Source organism: Crocodylus siamensis, chromosome 3 (assembly GCF_052110815.1).
Source record: "Crocodylus siamensis isolate JL-2025a chromosome 3, ASM5211081v1, whole genome shotgun sequence".
Taxonomy (NCBI): Eukaryota; Metazoa; Chordata; order Crocodylia; family Crocodylidae; genus Crocodylus; species Crocodylus siamensis.
Window position 1 is genome coordinate 251,637,552 of NC_143397.1, and position 22,932 is coordinate 251,660,483.

Here is a 22,932-nt window from a genome sequence, read left to right on the forward strand (position 1 = left end):
CTGATGACTTGTTCTCTGTCACACCTGCATTGCCTAAACCATATTAGCAGTCACTGCACAAAGTCTGTATGGCTGTACATCACCACTCCTGTCTCAAAGAGCTTCCATCTAGAAAGACAAGACAATTCATGGATTGAATCCTCTGGTGCAGTACCTACCGGTAACCCCCTGGCACCCTCCTGGCCTGGAAGCCCTGGTTCTCCTGATTTGCCCTAACAAAAAGAAGGACAATTTTTAAAACATCGTTAGCCTACTCATCATCCACAAAGCAATTCTGCTCTTCCCCTTGCATTGCAATAACAGCTTTAGGGGTACATTTGCAAAAGTGCATGCAGCAAGGATGCTCGAGTAAGGCCTATATCTGAGCACACAAGACTAGGGATATGGGGTAATCAATGGAGATGCGTAAATTCATCTTTTGGCATTTTGTACAGCCCCTGCACTGGTTGCCATATACATTTATGTAGAAGATAAACATTTATGTTTAACATGAAATTGCACATGTCCTTGAAGTGGACGTACAACTAAGTACAGACAGTTTTGGACTCCAGTCCATTTTCAAAGCAGGATGCTCAGCAGAGTACCTGAGCCCTGAGTGAGCACTGGTCCTCTCAGCATAAGGCAAGCATGCAATGTTTGGCAGAACTGCAGGACAACAGGAGCAGCACATTTCTCAATGTAACGGGCACACACTTGGGAGTCCCATTTCTTGTCCAATTATATGAATACAGCCTTCTGGCCAGAAGACTACAGACCAGGTCCTTTTCCTTCCAGTGATGATAGTTTAACAAAAATTGAGGAAATCAAACCCTCTAGCCAAGAAAGGAAGAGAACTAATCAGTAAATAATCCAACGCCTGCATTTTAGGATGCATGTTTCCTGTTTCCTTGTCCACCGTGCAATTTTCTCTCCATTGCTGAAAAGAAGAAACCCCCCCCAAAACCCACAGCTCAGGAGGTTTAATCTTACAAGACAAACTGCTTCCTTACAATATGCACAATGGTTTTAGGAGTAAAGCAGCCAAATTTTCTTCTAAGGTGGTCTGCATGCAACTCGTGTGGCTCAGGGCAGTGCAGTTTCCTTGCATTAAAAAGCACGTGCAAACACACCTCCTGACCACCTACATAGTCTAGAAACAGGCATCCCTGCAAGTGCAAGCCAGAGGTGGCTCTGTGAGCCTCAACTGGAAATAAGTTTATAAAATGTTTTCTTACAGGTTCCCCAGGAGATCCTGGCTTGCCATCCTTGCCATCGTTCCCATCAATGCCCTGTAAGTGAAACACAAAAGGAAAAGTCAATAAGGAAAAGTGCATTTGTTAGTGTGGAATCTCCCAATGATTTCTCTTCTTGATCATAACCTACCTTAAGATCAGCTGTCACACAGTGTTCATTTCTATTTTCACAGCTCATCTGGCTATTAGCCACACAAAATCTGTCCTTCCCTACTGTTCAGAAAACGGACTTCCACCTCCCAATCTGGAGATTACAAGAGCTGTCTTTCTTACTGGTATCTCTCATACACCACAAAGGCAGAAGCATAAGGGTGGATCCTCAACTGGTGTAAATCCAACTAGCTCCACTAACTTCATGAGCTAGGTGGACTTGCACTAGACGATGATCCGGCCCATAGACATTAGAGATATAAAATGCCACCAGAGATGCCAAAGAAAAGATGCGGTCAGACATTGCACCAGTGATGCCCTTGATCTTGAGCCAAAGCAGGGGAGAGCACTGCAATGAGGGCTCTAGAGCACTATCCCCTTTGGTGCTGTGGATGGTTTGCACAGATATCAGAGCCCACACACTTATCGTTATCTCAAATCTATGCCATCCGGGTACAGACCTCTGCCAGAGTGCAAAGAGACAGGCTAGGGCAACCGACCCACTCCATCCCAAAAGCTATCTCTCGGGCAGAAGGTGATCACACACAGGATTCCCATTGCACAGAGCCAATGTAGAGTTAAATCTGATACGTACAAGTCCAGATCTTTCATTAGTGTAAAGGCATCTCCAACCTGTCCACGTGCTCAAAGGAAGTTCAACCCACCGAATGAGAAAAAGCTACAGGTCATCACTTACTTGAAGTCCAGGCAATCCTGGTGGTCCCTGAGGTCCTGGTGGGCCATCTTTACCCTGAAAAGAGAACAGGGATGTAGCAGGTCAAATAAGCTTCTCTGATGCTTCTTACATTTGTGCCTGTTTCTGAGAGACACCATGTAGGGTTGGCCAAGGAAGGGCTGTGGCCAGACTACGTGCTCCTGCCTGCTTTTGGTTTATCAGATAGCCAAAATGCAGGCCAGAAAACATGCTTATGCCACAGACCTTCCTATCCTGGCTGTGCATGAGTGGGGGGCAGTTCCACGTGGCAGCAGTGGCTGTGGGGGACCTAGGCTGTAACATCTCTGAAAGGGTATAGCGGCACCCTGGCTGAGAAGTACTGCTTTACATCAAACAACCAATCTAAAAAAAAAAAAAACCCACCCCAAAAAACAAAACAAAAACCCCACATACTAGTGGTAGGGAATGCCCCTCAGCTCTTAGGAATTTATTCCAATGGTTTTCACCCTTGATATCAATAACACGCACCTTATTTCTAGACTGAGTTTACCCAGCTGCAGGCATTTGATTTGGTTACACCCGTCTGCTACAGAAGACCATCCTTTTTCTCCTCCCCAAGTAGGTACTTGCAGTCCTTCCTTAAGTTAAATGGACGGTGCTCCCTTTGTTTTCCTCTACAAGGCATGTTTTCCAATCCTTTCACCGCTCTCATGGCCTGCTTGGAGCCATCTCTAATTTATCCTGTTTGGTGTATGAACACCTGAACTTGGCCACTGGTTTCCAGTAGCAGTCACCCCAGTGTTAAGCCCACCAGGACCTCCCTAATCCTATTCATTAAATCCCTGTTTATACATGCAAGGATCATATAGGTCCATTAGAGCACAACATAGCTGGTTGCTCTTGTTCAGCTGATTATCCACCATAACCCCCAGATGAACAGCTGCGGTCTCTCCCTGAGTTCAGTGGGCAATCATTTCAGATGGGCCTGGATTTGGTCCAAGAAGCAAGCATTGCCAAGTGGAAAAGGGAAAAGAAAAACAATGTAGTAAATCTCTGCTCAGCATTGTGCTTCTGGGACTCATACACAGGCCAGGAAGTGCATGTTTTATATTTAGTGCGCATTAAATTAGTGGTTATGAAGGGTGATTAGCTGGCAACCCCTGAGAATAAAATCTTCTGTTTATCTCTGGGATTGTACAGTGTGTCAGATCCCTCACACTGCTTCAGCCTTGATCACTTGCAGGAACTGATCCCGCCCGTTCAGTCCAGAGCCTCTCTGCTGAGTCGGCTCATTATTCGCACAGTGGCCATCCACCATGCAATTTGGAGGTATGACTGATGAAGACTAGACTTGAATGAATGGGCAAGAGCAACAGGCCCATTATCAAACACTTAATGATCCCAGATCTAGAAGTGACCATAACACAAGGCTTCACTGTCCTGAATCAAAAGCACACTGAGGGCCCTCCCCTCTTCCCCGGCAGTGAAGATCGATCAGATTTACACCAGGGTACACATCTATTTTAGTTTTCTGCACTGCAACCCAAGACTAGCATCTGAATACATCCCACATAAAGCTGTCCACGATGGCCAAGTCACTAGCGGGTTTCAGGAGCCATGTAGGGACCACCAACGTGACGTGCAGCATGTTGGGTCTGTACATATTGCATCCCAAAAGGGGTGTGATATAGCCTGAGAGTGGCAGTAGGCATGTGTCAAAAAGTCATCCTGGAAAGCTTCTTGGTTCACACCTAGTGCTGTGAAGAGGTGGCTAACTTGCCCTGTTTTAGGTGCAACAAAATGCCCTGTTTTAGGTGCAACACATATGGAATGGATATGTCATGCTTCACTGTGGCAATCCTTAGTGCAGTCCTTTAATGGTGTGGACATTAAGGCTGTGTGAAATTTTGCCGGCTGTTTTGTTTCAACACTGTTTCAACTCATTTCAAGTTCGAAACAACAAAATCGAAACTAAATGAAGGGCTTTGAAACAGCCTCGAAACAAAATGAGGGCAGTCAAAATGTTTCGAGTTTTGAAGCAGCAAGCCAGGTGGTGGGAGACAGGGGAGAATCAGGGCTGTGCTCCCAGCAGCTTCACAGCCCCATGTGGCTCAGCTTGGGGAGAAGCACAGCCCTGGCTCTCCCCGCCTCCCATGGCCGGGATGCTCCCCCTTCCCCAGCCTGATCGAAACGTCAAAACAGAGTCAAAACAGCGAAACCGTTTCAATGAAATGGAACAGAACAGTGCTTTTGAAATGAAACAAAACTCAAAATGAAACACCGTTCTGGTGAAACGCTGAAACGGATGTCGAAGCACAATGCTGCTCTTTCTCACAGCCCTAGTGGACATGATGTTTCTGCTGTTCTTCCCCGCTCGGTGTCTCAGCAGGGGACAATTCTGCTAAAAATACCAAGCATTGTTTTTTCAACTCACTCCTCCATGTGGTTCAAGACCCATGTGGCTACAGAAGACTCAGAAAGGACTCTCTAGAGACGGGATCTACGGTGTGGGCTGAACAGGCCAAGAGGAACCGTAGGAGATGACAAGACTAACAAGACGACTTGGACTGGATTTGAGGCTGCTTAATTTTCAGTTGCTTTGGTGGACAAAACTCCAGGAAAGGAATAAGAGGCACCATATTCAGATTCTAAAGATGCTGGATGGTGTGGAAATAAAGGGATCAGAGAACTTTTCAGTAGGGTCTTCTCAACATGGCTAACATTTTAAATGCAGTCGCATGTCTTTGGGAGGACATCATGTTTGTTCCAGTTCAACCTCACACTAAAGAAGCCAAGGGTATTCTCTCTGATCTATAGCTTACAATATCTCCAGGGATCCCAGGGGCTCCTGCTGGTCCTTTTACACCATCTGGTCCCTAAATAAAACAAAGCAAAAGGAACATGAATAGCATAAATATATTAGTTAATATTTAATATATTATAATATAGTATTGAATACAATGTTATAATACTATATTATAATACTATAATAATATAGTATTTAATATTTAATATGTCCTTGTTTTAATATACCCTTGTCAACAGAGGCACTGCTACAGATGGCAACACTATAGGCTATTCCTCTGCATTTCATTCATCTGCATTAGCATCCATTCATGTTAATTCAGCAGATACATGGATGCCAACCACTGGATATAATTAGCCTTCCAATCCACAAAAAAAAAACCAAAAAAACCAGATAATTGCAATCGTTTTCCATCCCAAAAAAATGTGTTATCATTACAGAAAAAAAACCCAAAAACCTGTGTGACACAAATAAATTCAGGAAGAAGAGAACTGCTGGGAGACATCTCTGAGAACACAGTGGATATGGCAAAGTCTTAGGGCCTTGTTACATGTTGCACTTTGAACTGCTCAAAAGTTGCTCGGTACTAGTGCTAGCTTGAGTTTGGAGCTGTTGCACCTTAGGGTTAAAACCTTTGTCTGACTGTCCCCCGCTGGCACAACTGAGTTGTCACTCCAGGAGGGCTGGTGAGCCAGGACAGGCTTCTATCCCAGCTCTAGGTGGGGATGTGTGAGAGCAGGCTGTTTGGAAGGGGTTGTGCCCCCAGGGATGGGAAGGTCACATCCTCACGGGTGGGAGGAGGAGTTGGCTTGGTGCAAGAACTGCTCCCTTAGCAGTAGAGTTCAGGAGGTAGAAAGTTTATCCCCAAAGAACAGGAGGGTAGGAGAGATGACACTACATCCTGGGAAGCTGGAGGACTGCAACTTGGGTAGCCCCTCTGGGGGGAGTGGCCACACACAAAAGGAACATGAGCTGGGTAACATGGATCAGAGAGAAACTTGCCCTGTGGCGGCATAACTAAACCACCTAAAGTATGCTTACAACTAGTTTCAGGTATTAATGTGTGGATGATCCAGGGGCAAAGAGCTCCAGGAGCCACGTAAAATTTAGGTGTAACAAGGCCCTTAGGACTATTCACCTGAGAACAAAAACCCGCTGGCCTACGTTACATCAGCGAAAAGGTAAATGAAACATATTAAGGGAAAGCTGAACTGCAAAAACGTATAGCAAGGAAGCAAGCCCTTGAAGGGGCACTGTGGATTCACTGTACCTAGAAATGTCCAAGAAGAGACTTAGATAGCCACCAGCTGGAGAGGATACGTATGATCCTGCCCACAGGCCAAGGGTTGGGGGATATTACTTGCTAAACGGATTCTATGATATTGTGCCAAAAAATAACACAGCCTTCATGACATATGGCCTGAGATGGTTACTGGGACACTCCATACCATTTATGCTACCTAACTGCTGGACTTCATGCATGTGGAACAGGAGATAGTAGGTGGGGCTTGGTTCTCAGTGCTGGTCTCAAATCTGGCAGAGGTAGTGGCTCTAGTGATCCACACATGGTCCTAGCGGCACCAGAAAGCCTTTCCACGTGGTGTTCATATCGCAGTGGCAAAATGTCAACCAGTCTCCTACTGCTGATGTGGTGGCCCTTTCCCACCAGCTACACTAAAATACCCGAGCACCTCCGGGTAGACACCCTGTGTTATTTCTTAGGTGCACGGGCAGTTCAAATCATGATCAGCTTTGCTGCTGACACCAAGATTAGAGGGGTCTGCAAACCTTCAGGAGGGCAGATTCAAGCTGTAGTGACTAGATGAGGTAATACAGCGGTAGCTGCTGGCCATCAGACGAGGCTTGGCAACAGAAGTCCTACACTCCAGGAAAAGATACAACTCAGGAGCTATAAGAGGTTGTACCCAATGACTGATGCAAACTTATTTTAAACTTGATTCGTCGATGCTTTCCTAACACAAAAAGAAGCCACCGTTGTTGGTTTTTTTCCCGGGAGGAGCAGTGGTAGGATTAAGTAAGGATGGCACGCAAGAGGATTCCTCCATTAGGACGCAGACCACAGAAAACAAAAGTTTGTGAAAAACTGACTTGAAGATCTTCCGAAGACTCCAAGAGCCAAAATCTAGCCTTTGACATTTGTTAACTGGCAGCCTGCTCTGCTGTGCATGGGCAGCATTGCGTAAGGAGTGAACATATGTTTTCATGACTGTTTCCTTTGGGATAAAGGAGGTGATGGAAGCAACGGATGAGAAATGGCTGCACAGGACATTAAGTACCAGTTACCAGGCGTGTGCAAGTCTATGCTGTTCTGAAGACCATTAGGAACCCAATGGAAAACATGAACAAGAGGGGTAGATCTTTCATAGCTACTAAAAAACCCATAGTTGCAGACTGGAGAACACACATGACCATACGGTTTTCAATATAAGGAAAAAGGGAAGAGGAACACTTACAGGTGGGCCTGGGTTTCCAGGTGGTCCCAAAAAACCAGGCATTCCAGGGTGACCCTGCAGAATCACAAAACAACATTTAGATGGACATCTTACTCTTCATAGTTAACTCAGGTCCAGGTAAATAACTCACAAGGATGTGGTGAGTAAACGGTGCAATGGGAAAGTAAGCAGAAAACAAGCTCTCCAGGCGTTGCAAATTGAAGCGCAGATGGCCCAAGCATGCACATTTATGCTGTGTCTAAGACCTTAATAGACGCAGGCTTTGGGGACTGAACGTGTCAAAAAATGTAACAGAGGGCTTGGTCTGAGTTACAAAAATGCATGAAAGGGAAATATTCACTGAGCAATTACTGCAGTGTTAGCAGCAAGTCAAGAAAGGACAGCGGTTATATTGAGGATGGACTTTTCCTAAGGCATCTTCTCTTGGAGGCTGGGGGAGGCAGACTGGGAGGTCATGGCAGAAGGATGGGTAGAAAACAAGAGCTGTGCAAAAGGTTTAAATGAAATCAGTTTAGGCCTCCCTGACTGGCTAAAAAGTCTGGCCCTGTTTAACCCAAAAGCTCAGAAAATCTTCCACAACGTGGGGCTGAATTTTGGTTATGATCTGTGTTACTCTTTCATGCAAAACACCTCCCAATGCGGTGGCAGTGATGGTGTTGAAAAAAAGCTAATCTGGCTTCTCCCAGGGGGTGGGGAGCACTGTTATATGAAGGAGGTACTGACTACAATGGTCTCGGCTCAATCTGACCCCAGCCCACCTGGAGATTAGGGTGCTGGGTGGCTTCACCTGTTGCCTTGCTGAGGATAAAGTAAGTGTTGCCAGGGACAGAAATATGGTTATATCATCCATACTTCCTTTCCGATCATGCTAATTTGGGAAATACATACTTCTTTTTACCTGTTCACCTTTTTCTCCAGCCTCCCCCATTGTTCCACGGTCTCCTTTAGTGCCCTGATAATGAACAAAGCCATTGAAAATCACTTAGGGTAGCCAAATTTCCTACTTTGGCATTTACATATATACATACACACACACACACACACACACACACACACACATATATATAATATACATGTACACACACACACACAAACACACATATGCATATACTTACATATACATACACATACACACACACACACACACACATATATATAATATACATGTACACACACACACACACAAACACACATATGCATATACTTACATATACATACACATACACACACACACACACACAAACACACATATACATACACACACGTACACACATATATACACATATAGATCGATCGATCAATCAGTCTATCTCGTTGCCTCCAAAATGGCCTTACAGAAGTGCTTAGAGACAAGCAGACCTTTAAGTGCTTTGCTGAACTGGAGTCTTCTCTCTTGAAGGCACACATATTCATGCGTCTCCTCTTGCCCCCATCACAGAAAAGGCCTCTAACACATTGTTCTATGGCAAATATCAAAGCTGGTAGATCCAACATGAAACTCCAGCAATAACACAGATTACTACTAAATTGCTGGCCGAGGGATTCAGGTCACCTGATCATACAGGATTATTCACTAAATGTGCAATAACTGGATACCTGGGATCTAATATGTAGCACTTGAGAGAGACGGTTCCTCCTCTTGGGGGGAACAGGAAGCAGCATCCGGCTAGAGGAAGTGTGATGGAGAAAGGGTATGCAACTTTACTTAAAACTGTAACCAGATACTTGCTTGGTTTTTGGTACGCCAGGGTGAGAGTGCATGGGGCTCTTGGACGAGCGCAGCACACAAGGGAAACCCTAGAGTGCATGGCTCCTTTATGAATTCATGTGGGTTCATTACTTCATTTGGAAACCTGCAGGGTACATGTGTAGGAGCTGAATAAAAATTAGACTATTAGGGTTATTCATGTTCACAATTTAAATCTGATGCTATTATTTAAGCAAATGCCTAATCTTCTTGCTCAAATCTCTCCTCTTGCTGCAAGATATAAGGGAATGGTAGAGGAGGGAGTATTTTCCAGACTGCTGAGCGTTTACAGCAATTACCTATATTGCCTGTGTCTATCTGGGTTGCTAACTAACTCTGAGTTTTATCTCAGAGTCTTCTCCTATTTCCATCTGCTGCACTTCTGCGCCTGTTCCTCTCTTGCTTTTTTCTGTACTTTTAACTGCATGATGTAAAATTAATTTGCTGAATCAATACAGCAGCTTGTTGTACACTGTAATAAGTGCAAATGCAAAGAAATTAAAATAGCAAACACTACTTAAGACAGCAGTACAAGCAAGCAAGCAAGTCTAGGGGGAAATTATAAGTGTATCATGATGGAAACTTCTTATCTCTATTGCCACTGCCATTGCTTTGCTTCATGCTCAGCAGTTGTAAATGTTTCATTTGTAACTGAGCGCTGACACGCTGAGCAAATGGATGGCACGGGTTACAGGAAACGAGAACTCAAAATGTTAAAAGTACTAGAGTCCTTCAGACATCACGACTCAGAGTGTGTCTGTGGCCCCCAATTATGAGGTCAAGATGTGGTAAATAGCTGAAATGATCCTTTCAGGGTAATACTAGGTGCTAGATAAAGTGGCCGTGGCTGTTCGTGAATCTTCAATATAGCCTCCAGCACACCAAATCTTCAGTTAAGTAGAAGCCACAGAAGCAAACAGGGTGACGTGGAGAAGGAACTGCACAGGATTTCTATTGCTAAAGCTTACCCCAGCTGGATCTACATTGACAAGAATAGATATTTACACACTTAAAGTGATGATGCATATTTACTTATGTAAAGAAAGCCCCTGATCTTACAGCCCTTGCTTGAGCAAAATATCCAGCGAGATAAACTTTGGAGTCAAGAGTTAAATCCCCTGAAGGCTCTTTATAAACAAGGCAATGGTGAGTGAGATACCACACTGCCGATGCATCTACATGCGACGCTCACTGCATAGTAGCCAAGTAACACTGTGTAGTAGCGTGCCGGGCAAAACCTGTGCTAATACACTACTGCACAGTAGCATTGGGCTACTACTCTGTTAGCATCTGTAAAAGCCTGTGGGCCAGTACTGCTGCACAGCAGTATCAGTTGCTGTACATTGATTTAGTACTTGGTCATGCAAGTACTAAACATAGTCTGCAGTAACTACAGTGCATTTAATGAATGTGTAGACACACCTTGTGGGAACTGTGCTGTGCGATTCAGCCCCCTGGGGATGAAATTCTCCCTCCCGCTCCCATTCCCTGGCAGAGAGTCAGTCTACCACGTCCGTCTCGCTTAAGTTTCACCCCTTCACACAAAAATGCAGTCCATCTGTGTGTTGCTTCAACTTTTGACTTATATGAAAACCAGAGTCGATTTTTGGGATAATCAACCAAAGGGTGTCACTAACCTTTAGACCATCTGGGCCTGGAGGGCCTGGTGGGCCTCTGGGACCAGTAGCCCCCTACAATAAAAAGCAAACATTGGGTTAAGAAGAGCTTAATCATGTTCTCATCTTGCAAGATCAGAAGGGCACAGTAAGTCATCAGTAAGCCCATGGACAGTACTTTGCCCACCCTTCGTCATGCTAAGGCTCATGCAAGTTAGCCTCTTTTGCTACCTGATCCCACTTTTGCTACCTGATCGCACCCTGTGTGGGCACACTGCCTCTCTCTTTCCTGGGCACAACTGAAAAGCCTCTGCTAGCTGTAGTGGCACCCCCTACTCAATAGGTAAGAGGAGCAGCAGAGGAGGAGGGAGGGAGGCAGAGTTCCTGGATTTGAGACTGCTCAGGGCAGCAGACCCCCCATAATCCTTGAAGGACACAGGTCTCCAGTCACTGCCCCTCTCACTCAGGCTATCGATGGCCAGGGTAAAACTGCATGCCCCAGCTTGGTGCTGCTCCAGACTGTGTCCCCTGTAGCTTGTCTGTGCTGCCAAAGCAGGGTAAACGGGCAGGAGCAGAAGCTGGAAACCAGTCCCTGGGCTTCAGATCTGCCTATGAAGTACCCAGGACCTTGCTGTCACTATGGAAACAGGTAGAAAGACATTCTGGTAAAATAAGGTTAACACAGTTATAGAAATGAGCCCACACAACATGCCTTTCCCCAGGACTCACCGTTTTCCCATCCAGGCCATCTCTCCCAGGAGGCCCTCGCAGACCTTTATCACCCTTGAAGCCTGGTATTCCTGCGAGCCCTGGCGGGCCAGGTGGGCAGTCTGTACACACGTCCTAGGAGAGAAAAGGGGAGGATGAGAAAAGGAGCAAAGGCAGACGGAGCCCATTCCCGACATTCAACATGAATCAATGAAGGAGGGTGCGCTGTGTGCATGCAGCAGGTGTGCACATGGTCTTCGTTCACATTGACCTTGGCTTTGTCAGCATTACAAACTGAGGGTGTGACTGCAGCTGTGTAGGTATATCTGAGCTAACCTTTGCTCAGGCCTCAAATACAATGTATTTAAGCACAGAACTTGGTATGGGGAGGTCATCAAAGATTTGTCTTAAGTCCCAGTAGGTCCTACAGCCATGCAGAAGCTGCTGCTACCACACCTGCACTACTATCAGGACCCACGGTAGCTTCAAGCTAGCTTAGGTCTGTTGCTGCATGAGCTACAATTGCACCTTTGGGCTGCCAGGTAGTCACACTTTCAGAAGTATGTCACAGCACCGGTGCGGGGAGGGGGGAGTAGTCATAGCTGATCATCCAGCGTGGGGCCACAGACAGGAGGAGACAGGAAGACATTGGTTATAGTTCTGGATCTGCCAATGGCTTAGCATGGTATCGCCTTCGGCAAGATATTGCTGACACTCAGCTACTCCTGTCACCCATCTCTGTTTAGAATAAAAGTCCTGTAGGGCAGGATCTGTCTCTATGTGATAATTGTCTAGCATCTAGAACGATGACTTGAGTCTCAGCTGAAGTCTTCAGGCGATATTACAACAATGAAAAATGCCAGGCCACACATGCTGGGCTAAGACACCTGGGATCTGCTGACAAGAGAGCTGCTGCATGGAAACCCAGGCTCACTTCACAGCAGCAACCATGAAAGCACCCTTTTCCGAATTGAAGAAGCCAGCAAGCAAGGCATTTTTCTACACCTATTAATCGACACATAAAGATTTCTTGCCATGTCTTGAGACTGCGTAAACATTTCTCCACTGTGCCCATGGCAATCTGTAAAGATTTTGTAGCTGCTCAGTATCAAATCCTGAATTACATCCCCTGACACTATTTATGTGGCTTAGCAGGAACAAACATGTGCACTGACATTTTCAAACTTGGGTGTCCAGCACTAGCCACTCATGGCCCCATCCAGACACTTACTGCAGAGGGACTTAATTTTCAAGAAGTGCTGAGCACCCGCAGCCCAGGGGCAGGTGTGGGTTTTCTGGTGCACTGAAAAAATGGGGCCACTTCATTTAGCTGTTTCAGATAGCCTCGGGTGCCTTGCTTTACACAAGTCTGCTTGGAAATGTCCAATCCAGTTCAGGCCCCAAAAGATGTTCAAATAATAGCTCCTGGGCAGTTCAAACACACACCAGCCTGTGAAGCCCCTGATGGACCAACGCACTTCAGGGGCTTGCTGGAATGAGTTTCACCACGGTGTCATCCCCCTGGGCTTGTATCACATCCCCCACTGCACATGGACAGAGTAGTTGGGTGGAGCACAAACTGCAAACTGCTTAACACATTCAGGCATGCTCTCTGCACACAGAGCTGAGACTCTGCAAGTTAACAAATAAAACAACCCCTCCCTACCCAGCTGATATCAAGGCCTTACCTTGACTAGGAGGTTTATGTCTTCAGGAGTAAGCAAGGGAGAAGTACCCTGTGAAAAGAAAAGCTCATTATTTACTGCAGATTTTATCAAGGGACATGCTGCCAGTAACCCTGCAGAAAGACGCCCTGTGCTACAGTCCTGTTTTTCTTTGCGCTGTCCATTGCTCGTACAGTCAAATATACCCCTGGACCATTGCGCTAGAAATTAATTCTATAGTATCAGAGCACTGAAGATACAGGGCAGAGTTTTGCTGGAGTGTATTATATCCCAAAGCTAACAGATTGCTACTAGGAGCTTTGGCTTTTGCCTTTGGCTCAGTTTTATCGTGATCCAAACTACTCTATCATGGATGCTCCTACCATAAGCCTGCACTTTCAGTGCTTTCCCAGCTGTTTGCCCAGCAGGGATGTTACAGTTCACTGTTGCTGTAAGGGAGGCAGTCTAGCTAGGTGCAGAGATAAAAGGGAAAAAAGCAGAGTGCAAACTGTTTGGGGTTTCACATAAAAGCAAAATTACATACCGGCTTTCCAGGAGGTCCCCGTTCCCCTGGATTTCCAGGTAAACCCTAGAGCCAAGAGAAAGAACAACCCATGAGATGATCTGACAAGCCTTTCTGTCTATCTCCACTACTCATGCAGGTGCACCCACTGTCACAGATGTGTATCTGTGCTTGCTGTCACACAGCCCTGCCAGTTTGGGGGCAATCATAAGCATTGCAATGAGAGTTATTCATTCATTTAACCATCAGAAACATGGTGATCCACATCTCAATCTCTCCATCACTCCTTCTTGCCGCCCATCAAATTAAATTCTCCCCTGGTATAGCTCTGACTGCTCTGGTAACCCTAGTTGAAATTGGTTCATCATGCTTTCGTGTCACAGGAAATGCTCTGCCCAGCTGCGATAGCTTCACTGAGGAATGAGTGAAGTATTACCGGACGATAAGTGGAACATATGCAGCTAAATGCACAATCTCACAAGAGGAGCTGAGGGTGCAGACCCTTGTGCAAGAGAGGGGCAGCCATGCTCTGATGGCCACTCCTCAGAGTCATAAAGATGTAAGAAGATGGAGATGGATGACTGGCAAAGCACCATTAAACCTGATGATGCATGAGGCCAGGTCCTAGAGGGGTCCGGAGTGAGATACATGAAGAGGGGCACGTATGGAGTCCCAGGAGGGGTTGGGAAAGGTCTCCAAAGGGACCAGCACCCGGTAGCTCTTGACATCGTGGCCCCTGCTGCTGCCTGGCAAAGCCTATCTCCGGGCTGGGTGGCAACACAGAGAAGTGCATAGACCATGCATAGCGATCTTGTTTCAGCTGCTTTCATGCCACTGGCATTTGGCGCCTCTGCAGAATTTGGCAAAGTGGCCATTTCCACGACCAAAATGGGTGCAATACAGGGGTTGACATTTGCTAACCTGGGCACTGAAAGTACAGCATCTAAATGGGAATGCTCCAGCTTTCATAAGACGGTAGGGCAAGGAGGGCCTCACCTAACCCCGCTGTCAGCCAACAAAGCTGGCCCCACAGGGAAACAAACTGCTCCACCTGCCCAGGGACCGGCAAAGCGAGCAGATCCCCTTCTGAGCCGTGAAGCCGAGAGAAGGGCCCGCGGCCACCAGTCCTGCCTGGCTGCCCCTCTAAAGCACAACGCACTGCCATGTGGAAATCACCTTCCCTTTTCTATTGGTCTCCAGAGAGGTGTGTTTTATAGAAGAGCATCTGCCTCTACCTGCCATCTCCTAGCCGGTGACCTCCAGCCGCAGCTGGGACACACAAAGTGGGAAGAAATGTTGATTGCTCTTCTCTGGTGTTCACGATTGTCGAGGGCACTTACGCGCCCTGCTCCTAGTGAGGTTTACGAACTTAAGGGGGGAGGTGAGTAGCAGAGCACTAGGGTGCTCGCTACTAGTAATAGTAATAAGGACAGCCAGGCTGAGGCCAGAGTCAGCTCGCCCCGGCAGCCTGAGCAGTGGGAGCTCTGCTGCGGGGCAGGGCAGCCTGATTGCCTGAGCCTCTGCAGACTGGCACGGGGTGGAGCGAGCCCTGGCTGAGATGAGAAGTAGCCAGGGCGGCGCTGAACGTATGTTATAGCCAGGAGGCTTATTTTTGTGTTACGGCCGGTTGGCTTACGGCTTTGAGTTTCTGTTGGGTTGTTTGTGTAAGACCAGAGGACCAGGAGAGGCTGTAGGGGTTGGAGGAGGCCCCAGGGGAGCTCCCCAGTAGCGTGGGGGTTCCCGGTGCCCCATAAGGGCACAGCGAGCGGGTGCTGGGGAAGGCACAGCAGTTTGGTGCCAGGGTGGCACTGCGGCTGGGGGGTGTCTTGAACCCAGCCCCGTGTGGGGGTGATATTGGGACAAGCCCCAGTGTGGGTGAGGACCCTGGAAGGGGTCTGGGGCCAGGTAAGGCTAAGGCTGCCTGAGGCCCGGGTGTGGGAAGCGTGCGGCACAGGCCTGAGTGCAGGTGACTGCGGGAAGCGTGCGAGACAAGGCCCCTGTGTGGGCGGAGAGTGTGATTAGAGAGCCCAGCGAGGGCGTGTACATGGAGAGGCCCGGGAAGGGCGAGCATATGAGTGAGATGCCCCGGAAGGGGCCACTTAGGAACAAGGTAGACACAAGAACATCTGGAACAGCTGAGAGGCTTGGGGCGTGGTCTTGGGGTGGAAGGAGCCACGCGACACCCATAGGGTTGGGGCACCAGAGTCCATTCACGTAGAGCAGGGACCAGAAGGATAAGAGCACCGGATCCAAGGGGTCGAATAAGTCCCATTAAAACATCAAAGTCGTGGCGAGTGAGAAAGAGGGTGCTAGACCGGCAACTTGGCACAGTGGGGCACTAGGAGAGATCACGGCCGCTCCTGGGTCCCCGCCCCGTGACAAAGATAAATGCAGGTTTGCAGAGAAGAGCCCTTCTGCTGCCTCGTCTCACTCGGGTTTATGCATGTGAAGCCACGATAACGAATCCCAGAGGGGAATAGCTGCAACTCCCAAGAAACTGAAGCTTCACTCCCTGAGAAGTGAGAGGAGGCGAGGGGTGAAGCGGAGACTTGCCTTATGAACCCTTGCAATTATTCTTCGGGGAAAGTCAGGAAATGCTGGGAAAATAATAAATGATTTGTTAATTTTGCTTCCCCTGACACAGTGGAATATCATAAGGGTAAAGATGAGAGATCCTCTCCCAAGGTGGTTTAGCTTTTGCCTAATTTTGCTGTTTCTCATTGAGCCAGGCCTTGCGGCTGACGGCATCTCTCATGCAGTTGGGGCTGCTTCTGAAAGCAGGAGTGGAGTCGCACCGGGTAGTGAAGGGCAGACCCGTGCTTCGCGCAAGGAGGAGCATAGCAATGCTTACAGGAGTGGTCGCTGTTCAAAGAGCACAAAAAGCGTGCACAAGGACAATGCCACTAGCCTTCAAATAAATAATCTCTGGTCCCCATCATAAGTAAGGAGAAGAATAGCACATCACTTGCTTCCCTGTGGCTGGGTGATAGATATACAGAAGCCTTTCCCAACATGCCAGACAGCACATGGCAAGAGTTGGTGGGAAGAAAATCAGACGCTCTTCCCCAAAGCCCTCAGGAGGAACTGAGATCCATTCAAGATGGAAAGTACATCTCTCTAGGCTGATGAATTGGCCTTTGTGGGTGGGAATTTGGCCCAGAATTTGTTCCATCAGGTCCGTCATTTCCTGATGTCCAAAGTCCCAAAAATACTTTCATAGCTCAAATAAAAGCTAGGAATCACTTCAAGTATTATAGAAGACAGTAGAGCTGCACCTTTATAAACCAACACAAGCGGCACATGCTTGCATGTGAGGATGCAGCCATAGGAGGCAGGTATTCAAAGAAAGAGTAATTTAAATAAAAAAGGGTAGGACAGTGGGGAGAAAGGAGTGGGGCAGAGCTGAGAGAGGCAACGGTGAGTTGAAGAGAAAAACAAAGCAGTAAAACCAGAAATCACCCAGACTGGATTATGTTAAGTACTGTCAAAACAGGGACTACAGATCCTTATCCCATTACCTGGGTTTATTTTATTTTATTTTTTTAACCCCTATGCTTTCAAACCCTTTTAATACACAATGGGTTTACAGCAATGGCAGGATTGAAAAAAAAAAAAAAAAGCTGAACAGAAGTCAAGAAGTCACTCCTCCATGTGGCCATTAGTGGCTTCACCTGTCTTCTCACACAAATACCACTGATCCAGGAAGATCTGGGTCATTTTGGCAATCCCCCTTCCCAGTGCAGCACTGATCCTTAAAGTCTATTGCCAATGGCCATCTCCAAGGTTGTTTGAAATAGCTTAAAAAGGCTTTGACTCTTCCTGTGAGAGAAGATTCACTAGTCAAATAAGTCTAGCATGACATCCTTCCTTATAACCACCCTATATTTTCCTTTAGTTTAATTGCTCCGCTATGATAACTCCCCCAGGATGCTTTTCAGGAGACAGGCAGCTGGGGTCCATGCCATTTCTCTCTCATCCTCTTTACTTACATCATGCCCGGGTGGTCCTTGCGGGCCTGGGATGCCGGGTGAGCCTCGGGAGCCCTAGGAAAAGGAGAATAAAAGAACCCAATCAAACATGACATATCCAGCAGCCTTCAGATTCCTGTTTGCTGCCAAGAAGACATCTGCAGCCCATCAGCTCCCAGAAACCGCTAAGCTAACACGGCTCCAACTTTGAACTGTGTGCTGCCTCTGTATCTTAACCAAGGGATGGCCAAACCTCAGCTCCCAAGCCCCGTGTGGCCATCAGGCTGTTTAAATGCCATTTCTGAGAAGAGTCATTTAACAACGAATTACTATCTCACCATTTACAGAGCCCTGATTCTGGGGTCTCTCTATTTTGCATCCTGCATTTTTTGGCTATGTTAAAATTTTGGTTTGCAGCCGGAAGGGATATATGCTTTTAGTCACCCTTGATCTATACAGCCTGGCATCTCCAGCATGGGCTGGGTATTACAAGCCATTAGGCACCAAGAAGGGCACTAACGCACCCCAGGTCACACAGGAGAGCAGGGAAAAAAGTGCTGAAGTCCTGACTTCCAGTCCACTGCTCTTAAGGACAAATGCCTCCGTGTAAATCCAGATTAACTCTGCCAATGGCAGAGGAAGCACTCAGGATTTGCAGCAGTGTTGGCTGAGACTGGTTAAGCTGGTTCATCCAAGCCAGTTCATTTCTTTCTGATCAAATGGCAGACTGATGATCAGGGAGATACTGGGATGGACTAGACACAAAAGGAAGGAGACAGCATATCTTCATTTTCCGTCAGCTGTCAAAGCCAGCAAAGCACTTAAACACATGCTTATCTTTAAGCATGTGAGCAGCTCCACTGACTATTAAGCTTGAGCTCAAGTGCTATGCCCTCCATAGAAGATGGGTGTAGGAAGAAAGGCATACTGTACCGATGGCCCTTTGTCTCCTGGTGGTCCCATGGGGCCCTGCAAGCAAACAACAAACACACAGGATGAAAACAAAGATAGCTGAACTTGAACTTGGCATCGTATTTGACTAATAAGGACAAACACATATAAGGGAGGAGGCAGGAGAAGGAATAGGGCCACTTTCGCAAGACATCATCCTAAGGCAGATGAAGCCGGCTGCAAAGGAAGAAAATTAAGGAGAGGATGCTCAGAGAAACCACGAAAGCCCAGAGCATTGTGTCCAGGGCTCTGCCAGTAACAACAGGTGACAACAGTATCGGTGTGTTCAGTACAGGAGCCCAAAGATAAAACCCGGTCAGTGCAGAGCACTTGCTGATTTTAAGCTCTGAAGAAGTGCCTTTAGCAGCTGTTTCATATACAGAATGACACCCAAATTATCTGCAAGAGAAAGTCATTGCATTAGGGGAGCCAACATTCATTCAGCAGAGACCTTGAAACCATCACGAGTGAGAATTCAGTCTTTCCTTCCATGCAGTAGTTTCTCTCTCGACTGGGAAGTTTGCAAGCTGTTGACATCCAGCATGTGACGCAGTGCTTTACACCTATTGATTTCCTACTCTGAAGGGTAGAAAAAATAAATGCTTATCTCCATGTCAGAAGCAGCAAAGCAGGAGATTTACCAAAAGCCGCAGGAGCAGCCAGTGTCAGCTCGGGGAGTTTAGCAAGAAGTTGCAAGCTCCTAGCCCTGCACTCAGGAAACTAGACACATCCCTCTCACACTTCTACCGAAAGGCCCAATTTTGCCACTCTTAGCAATATTTACACACCTGACTAGTACTGTTACTGCTACTTTGCTGTGTCTATGGGAGCTCATTCACTACAGATGCAAGCATGACTGGGAAGATGCCAATCTGTCACTCCACTACAAATCTCAGCTGCAGAGATCTCAGTCTCCCTGGCTAGGGACAGACATTACACAGAAATGGGTTTCAGTGGTCAGAAACTGGTTTAAACCTGTAACAGAACAGAAGTTCAGTGCACATAAACCAATCTGAAAATGGCTGAAACCAGTTTGAGATCAACCTGGTTGAATGTAGTATCAAAATTAACTGATTTGGCTCAAACTGGTTTATGCAATGTCTGTCCAAGACCCCTTGCTGGTTTAAGTTAAACCAGAGTTTCCCCCAGCATCCTAGCATGCTCGCTGGGCTGGGCTGGGCTGGGCTTTCTGCTCCACAGCATGGCTGGCCCCTCCCCTCTGCTCCCTAGCTGGAGCTTAGCACAGACTTGCAGGCACAGCAGGGTCTGCCAGCTTCCCCATGCTCCCCTCTCCCCACTCACTGCTTAAGCAGAGATCCCTTCCCCCTCTCTGCCACAGTAGGGACCATAGCCAGCATGCAGTATGCTAGCTAATGCCAAGGTGGGGGAGGGGTGTCCAATTTCACTGGGACAGGCAGACAGAACAAAGACCACTTAGATCTTCTGGAGCTAATCAACAGCTTACTTAAACAGTAAGCTGTTTAAGAAGTTTGAAGTAATGTGGACAAGAGGCTATTGTTTTGCTAATGGGGTGATAAAGGCTGTTATCAGCCCCCTGGCTTGCTCACTTGTCAGTTTGCTGCAGCCAGTAGGATGAAGCAGGGAGGGTGACTGAGAAGCTCTGTATCATCAACAGATGCATACACTGCACCCTCCCCCATCCCTTGCCTCACAGTGCTAGCCCGGGGACAGGGGCTAGCAACGTTCCTGCCCCTTGAGCAGCAAGCAGAGAGAGCCTGGGATGGTGCAGGCAGACCTCCCTAATGAGAGAGTCCTGGCCTGGCTATGCTGCCCTCAGCTCAGCTGAAAAGGGAAGGGAGGGCTGCTCTAGCCCCCCTGGCTTCTAGCCTGAGCCACTGGAGACATGTGCCTGAATTTCTGTGCCAGAGAGAATGTCTGTCCAGTTTCAGAACAATTCAGTCTAGCCAGATTAGACTAACTTGCAAAGACTGAATCTATTCAGGCTCAAGCTTTTTGAATGTCTGCCCCTAACCCCAGTGTAGCTGAAATCTGTCTGGAGAGCAGCAGGAATGAATTCCACACCGCTATATTTGAGGTTTTAAAAAATCTGGAAAGCCATAGTTTAAAACAAATCGGCATTCTTTCCCCAGAGCAGAAAGGGAAGCTTGTCGGGAAAGTAGTAGAAGCTGCCACATACTGTATCTCCATATACCACCCAGTCATAGACCGGTATGTGGCACTGGTACTTCAAGTCTTTTTTGTGAGCTAATAACCCACTTCTGCCCAATTTAGGGAAAAAAAAACCCAAAAAAAACTAGTTTCCCAGAAGAGACTGAATGATGGACAGAGCAGACAGAATGATGGAAGATGGGTGACTAGACCAAGATGGGGATACTTGGTCTAGTCACCCATCTTCGCAGATGCACAATTTTTATTAAAAGCCAAAAGGAGCCTCTGATGATGGACCAACCTGACCTGAATGATGAACCAGCCTGAAATTTTCCAATCACCGCTGTAGTGAGCTTTATGACCATTAAGAAAAAACAGTCATGCCCCTCTGGCTTTCAAAAAAACCAGTGCTTCTACTTGTTATGCTAATTTTAAAAGCCTCATTCAGGCACTGCGGTGCATCAGCCTGGTGTAATGTTAATCACTTTTAGAGTCTAGGCGCTCATGCCAGAAAGTCTTTGGGTATAAGAAAATGTACGGTTGCTTATAAAGTGAGACAACTGGGCTGTGTCCATGCCAGAGGAGAAGCAAATAACTGGATGTCATCAGCACAATAGGCAAAAAGCCAGCATGCATTGAACAGCCTGTAACGTTTGGTGAAGGAACACACTGCAGGGCTTATTACCTTGTAATGGTCAGACTCTATATTTCACAACTGCTCTTGTGCCAGAGAAGGCTTATAAAATAGACAAGCCCAAAGATTACCACCCTACAGAAACAGCTTCTGGGGACTGTGCGACAGGGACTGAGAACTCGGAGGGGTATAGACGGCTACTGTACTCCAGTAGGTCTACTGCAGAATAAGGTCTGCTTCATCAAAACAGATTTCATTTACATACCCAGGGAGATGACTGCTCAAGATTATGAACAATAAAGATGAAGAGCACCCTCAAATCCCATGCTCTCAAGAGGCCCAGGAGCTGGCAGCATCAGGCCCCAAATCCACAAAACCCCAAACTCTTGAATGTAGCCTTGAAGAAGTATTTTGTCATCTATTTAAAGAGAGGCAGGAGGTGGGGCTGTGGGTGCAAAGGATTATGCCTGAATATAGTTCAACTAAATCTCATCTGAGAGGTACTGCCTGGTCTAAAAGAATCAAAATTCAAGAGCCAACAATTTTAAGGAACGCAGGTGTCTTGAAAATCAGACTTATAAGCCTTCTCTGGCACAAGATCAGTTGTGAAACTTATTTGTAGTTTCCAAACTGAGGCTTTTGACTGTAGTACCTGTTAAGCATTCATTTTAGAAAGCCATTTGTTTCAATGTTTTCAAGCTTACTATAGGCGGAGAAGGAATCATATTTGATTTCAAATGCGTTTGGCTTTCTAGGTGAAGCAGATACAACATGCACATAAGGGAAATGGGAAGTCTTATCTAGCTGTGATCCTACGACCCCAGCTGACTTCCTACCCCTGAGGCAGGGGGCTGGACCCGATGATCTTCCAAGGTCCCTTCCAGCCCTAACGTCTATGAAAGTCAGAAGGGTCTAACTCTACTAGTGGAAATGTGGTGTTTGTATTGGTGGTCATTACTGAATGACAATGTAGACAGACATTTAAACAGCCAGTGAGACATGCTAAGTAAGCCGAAACGCAGGTGTCTCCCAAGATGCTTGGTTAGGTGCCTCTGGTTCGAAGCCCGGCCAGTGTATTAAGAGCTCAAATAGATGTCATGAGCAGCAGTAACTGATCTTAACCATGTTGATGATATCTTCTCTCCTCCCTCTTCATTCTCCCTGAAATAAAAACAGCCTCCCTAGCAACTCCTTATGACAGATGTGTAAGCATCTGGGCAACACCAACATCCGTAACGGTCAGCCATTTGCACCTTAACTGAGTGAATAAAATAAGAGAGCCAAGTTCACAGCAGAAACCAACACGTAATGCTCAGTCGGCAGCTGGTGATGGGCATGCCCATGTCTTGTCATAGGTGACAACAGGTTCTGCCCACTACTCACGGGAGGCCCAGCGACTCCAATTCCAGGCAGACCTCTGTCTCCAGGCTGGCCAGGGAGGCCGGGAGCTCCCCTATCTCCCTGAAACAGAGAGAGACAAGGGAGTTAAAGAATGGCAAGTTTCTGCATAAGCTTTCTGAGAAAGGCGACCAATGTTTAACACTAACTCACGGCTCAGAAATCGCCCCCGATAAAACCTGCACTTTCTTCAAGGAACCTCTGCAATACCTATTAGGAGGCTGCAATGGGACCGAGTCAGGGACACGGAAGACT

The 22,932-nt window shown here is 47.0% G+C and overlaps 1 protein-coding gene across 4 annotated transcripts in view; it reads right to left on the bottom strand.

The window, feature by feature from the left end:
- Positions 1–22,932, bottom strand: part of COL22A1 (collagen type XXII alpha 1 chain) — a 316,497-nt gene that overhangs the window by 25,882 nt on the left and 267,683 nt on the right. For all 4 annotated transcript variants that reach the window (XM_090040702.1, XM_090040701.1, XM_090040704.1 and 1 more), the window contains 13 exons: positions 22,663–22,740; positions 18,498–18,533; positions 17,586–17,639; positions 13,618–13,662; positions 13,098–13,145; positions 11,431–11,544; positions 10,723–10,776; positions 8,237–8,290; positions 7,339–7,392; positions 4,881–4,934; positions 2,080–2,133; positions 1,215–1,268; positions 159–212 (listed from right to left, as the gene is read on the bottom strand). In XM_090040702.1, the coding sequence (XP_089896828.1) occupies positions 159–212; positions 1,215–1,268; positions 2,080–2,133; positions 4,881–4,934; positions 7,339–7,392; positions 8,237–8,290; positions 10,723–10,776; positions 11,431–11,544; positions 13,098–13,145; positions 13,618–13,662; positions 17,586–17,639; positions 18,498–18,533; positions 22,663–22,740 (753 nt within the window). The remainder of the gene's footprint in view (positions 1–158; positions 213–1,214; positions 1,269–2,079; positions 2,134–4,880; positions 4,935–7,338; positions 7,393–8,236; positions 8,291–10,722; positions 10,777–11,430; positions 11,545–13,097; positions 13,146–13,617; positions 13,663–17,585; positions 17,640–18,497; positions 18,534–22,662; positions 22,741–22,932) is intronic.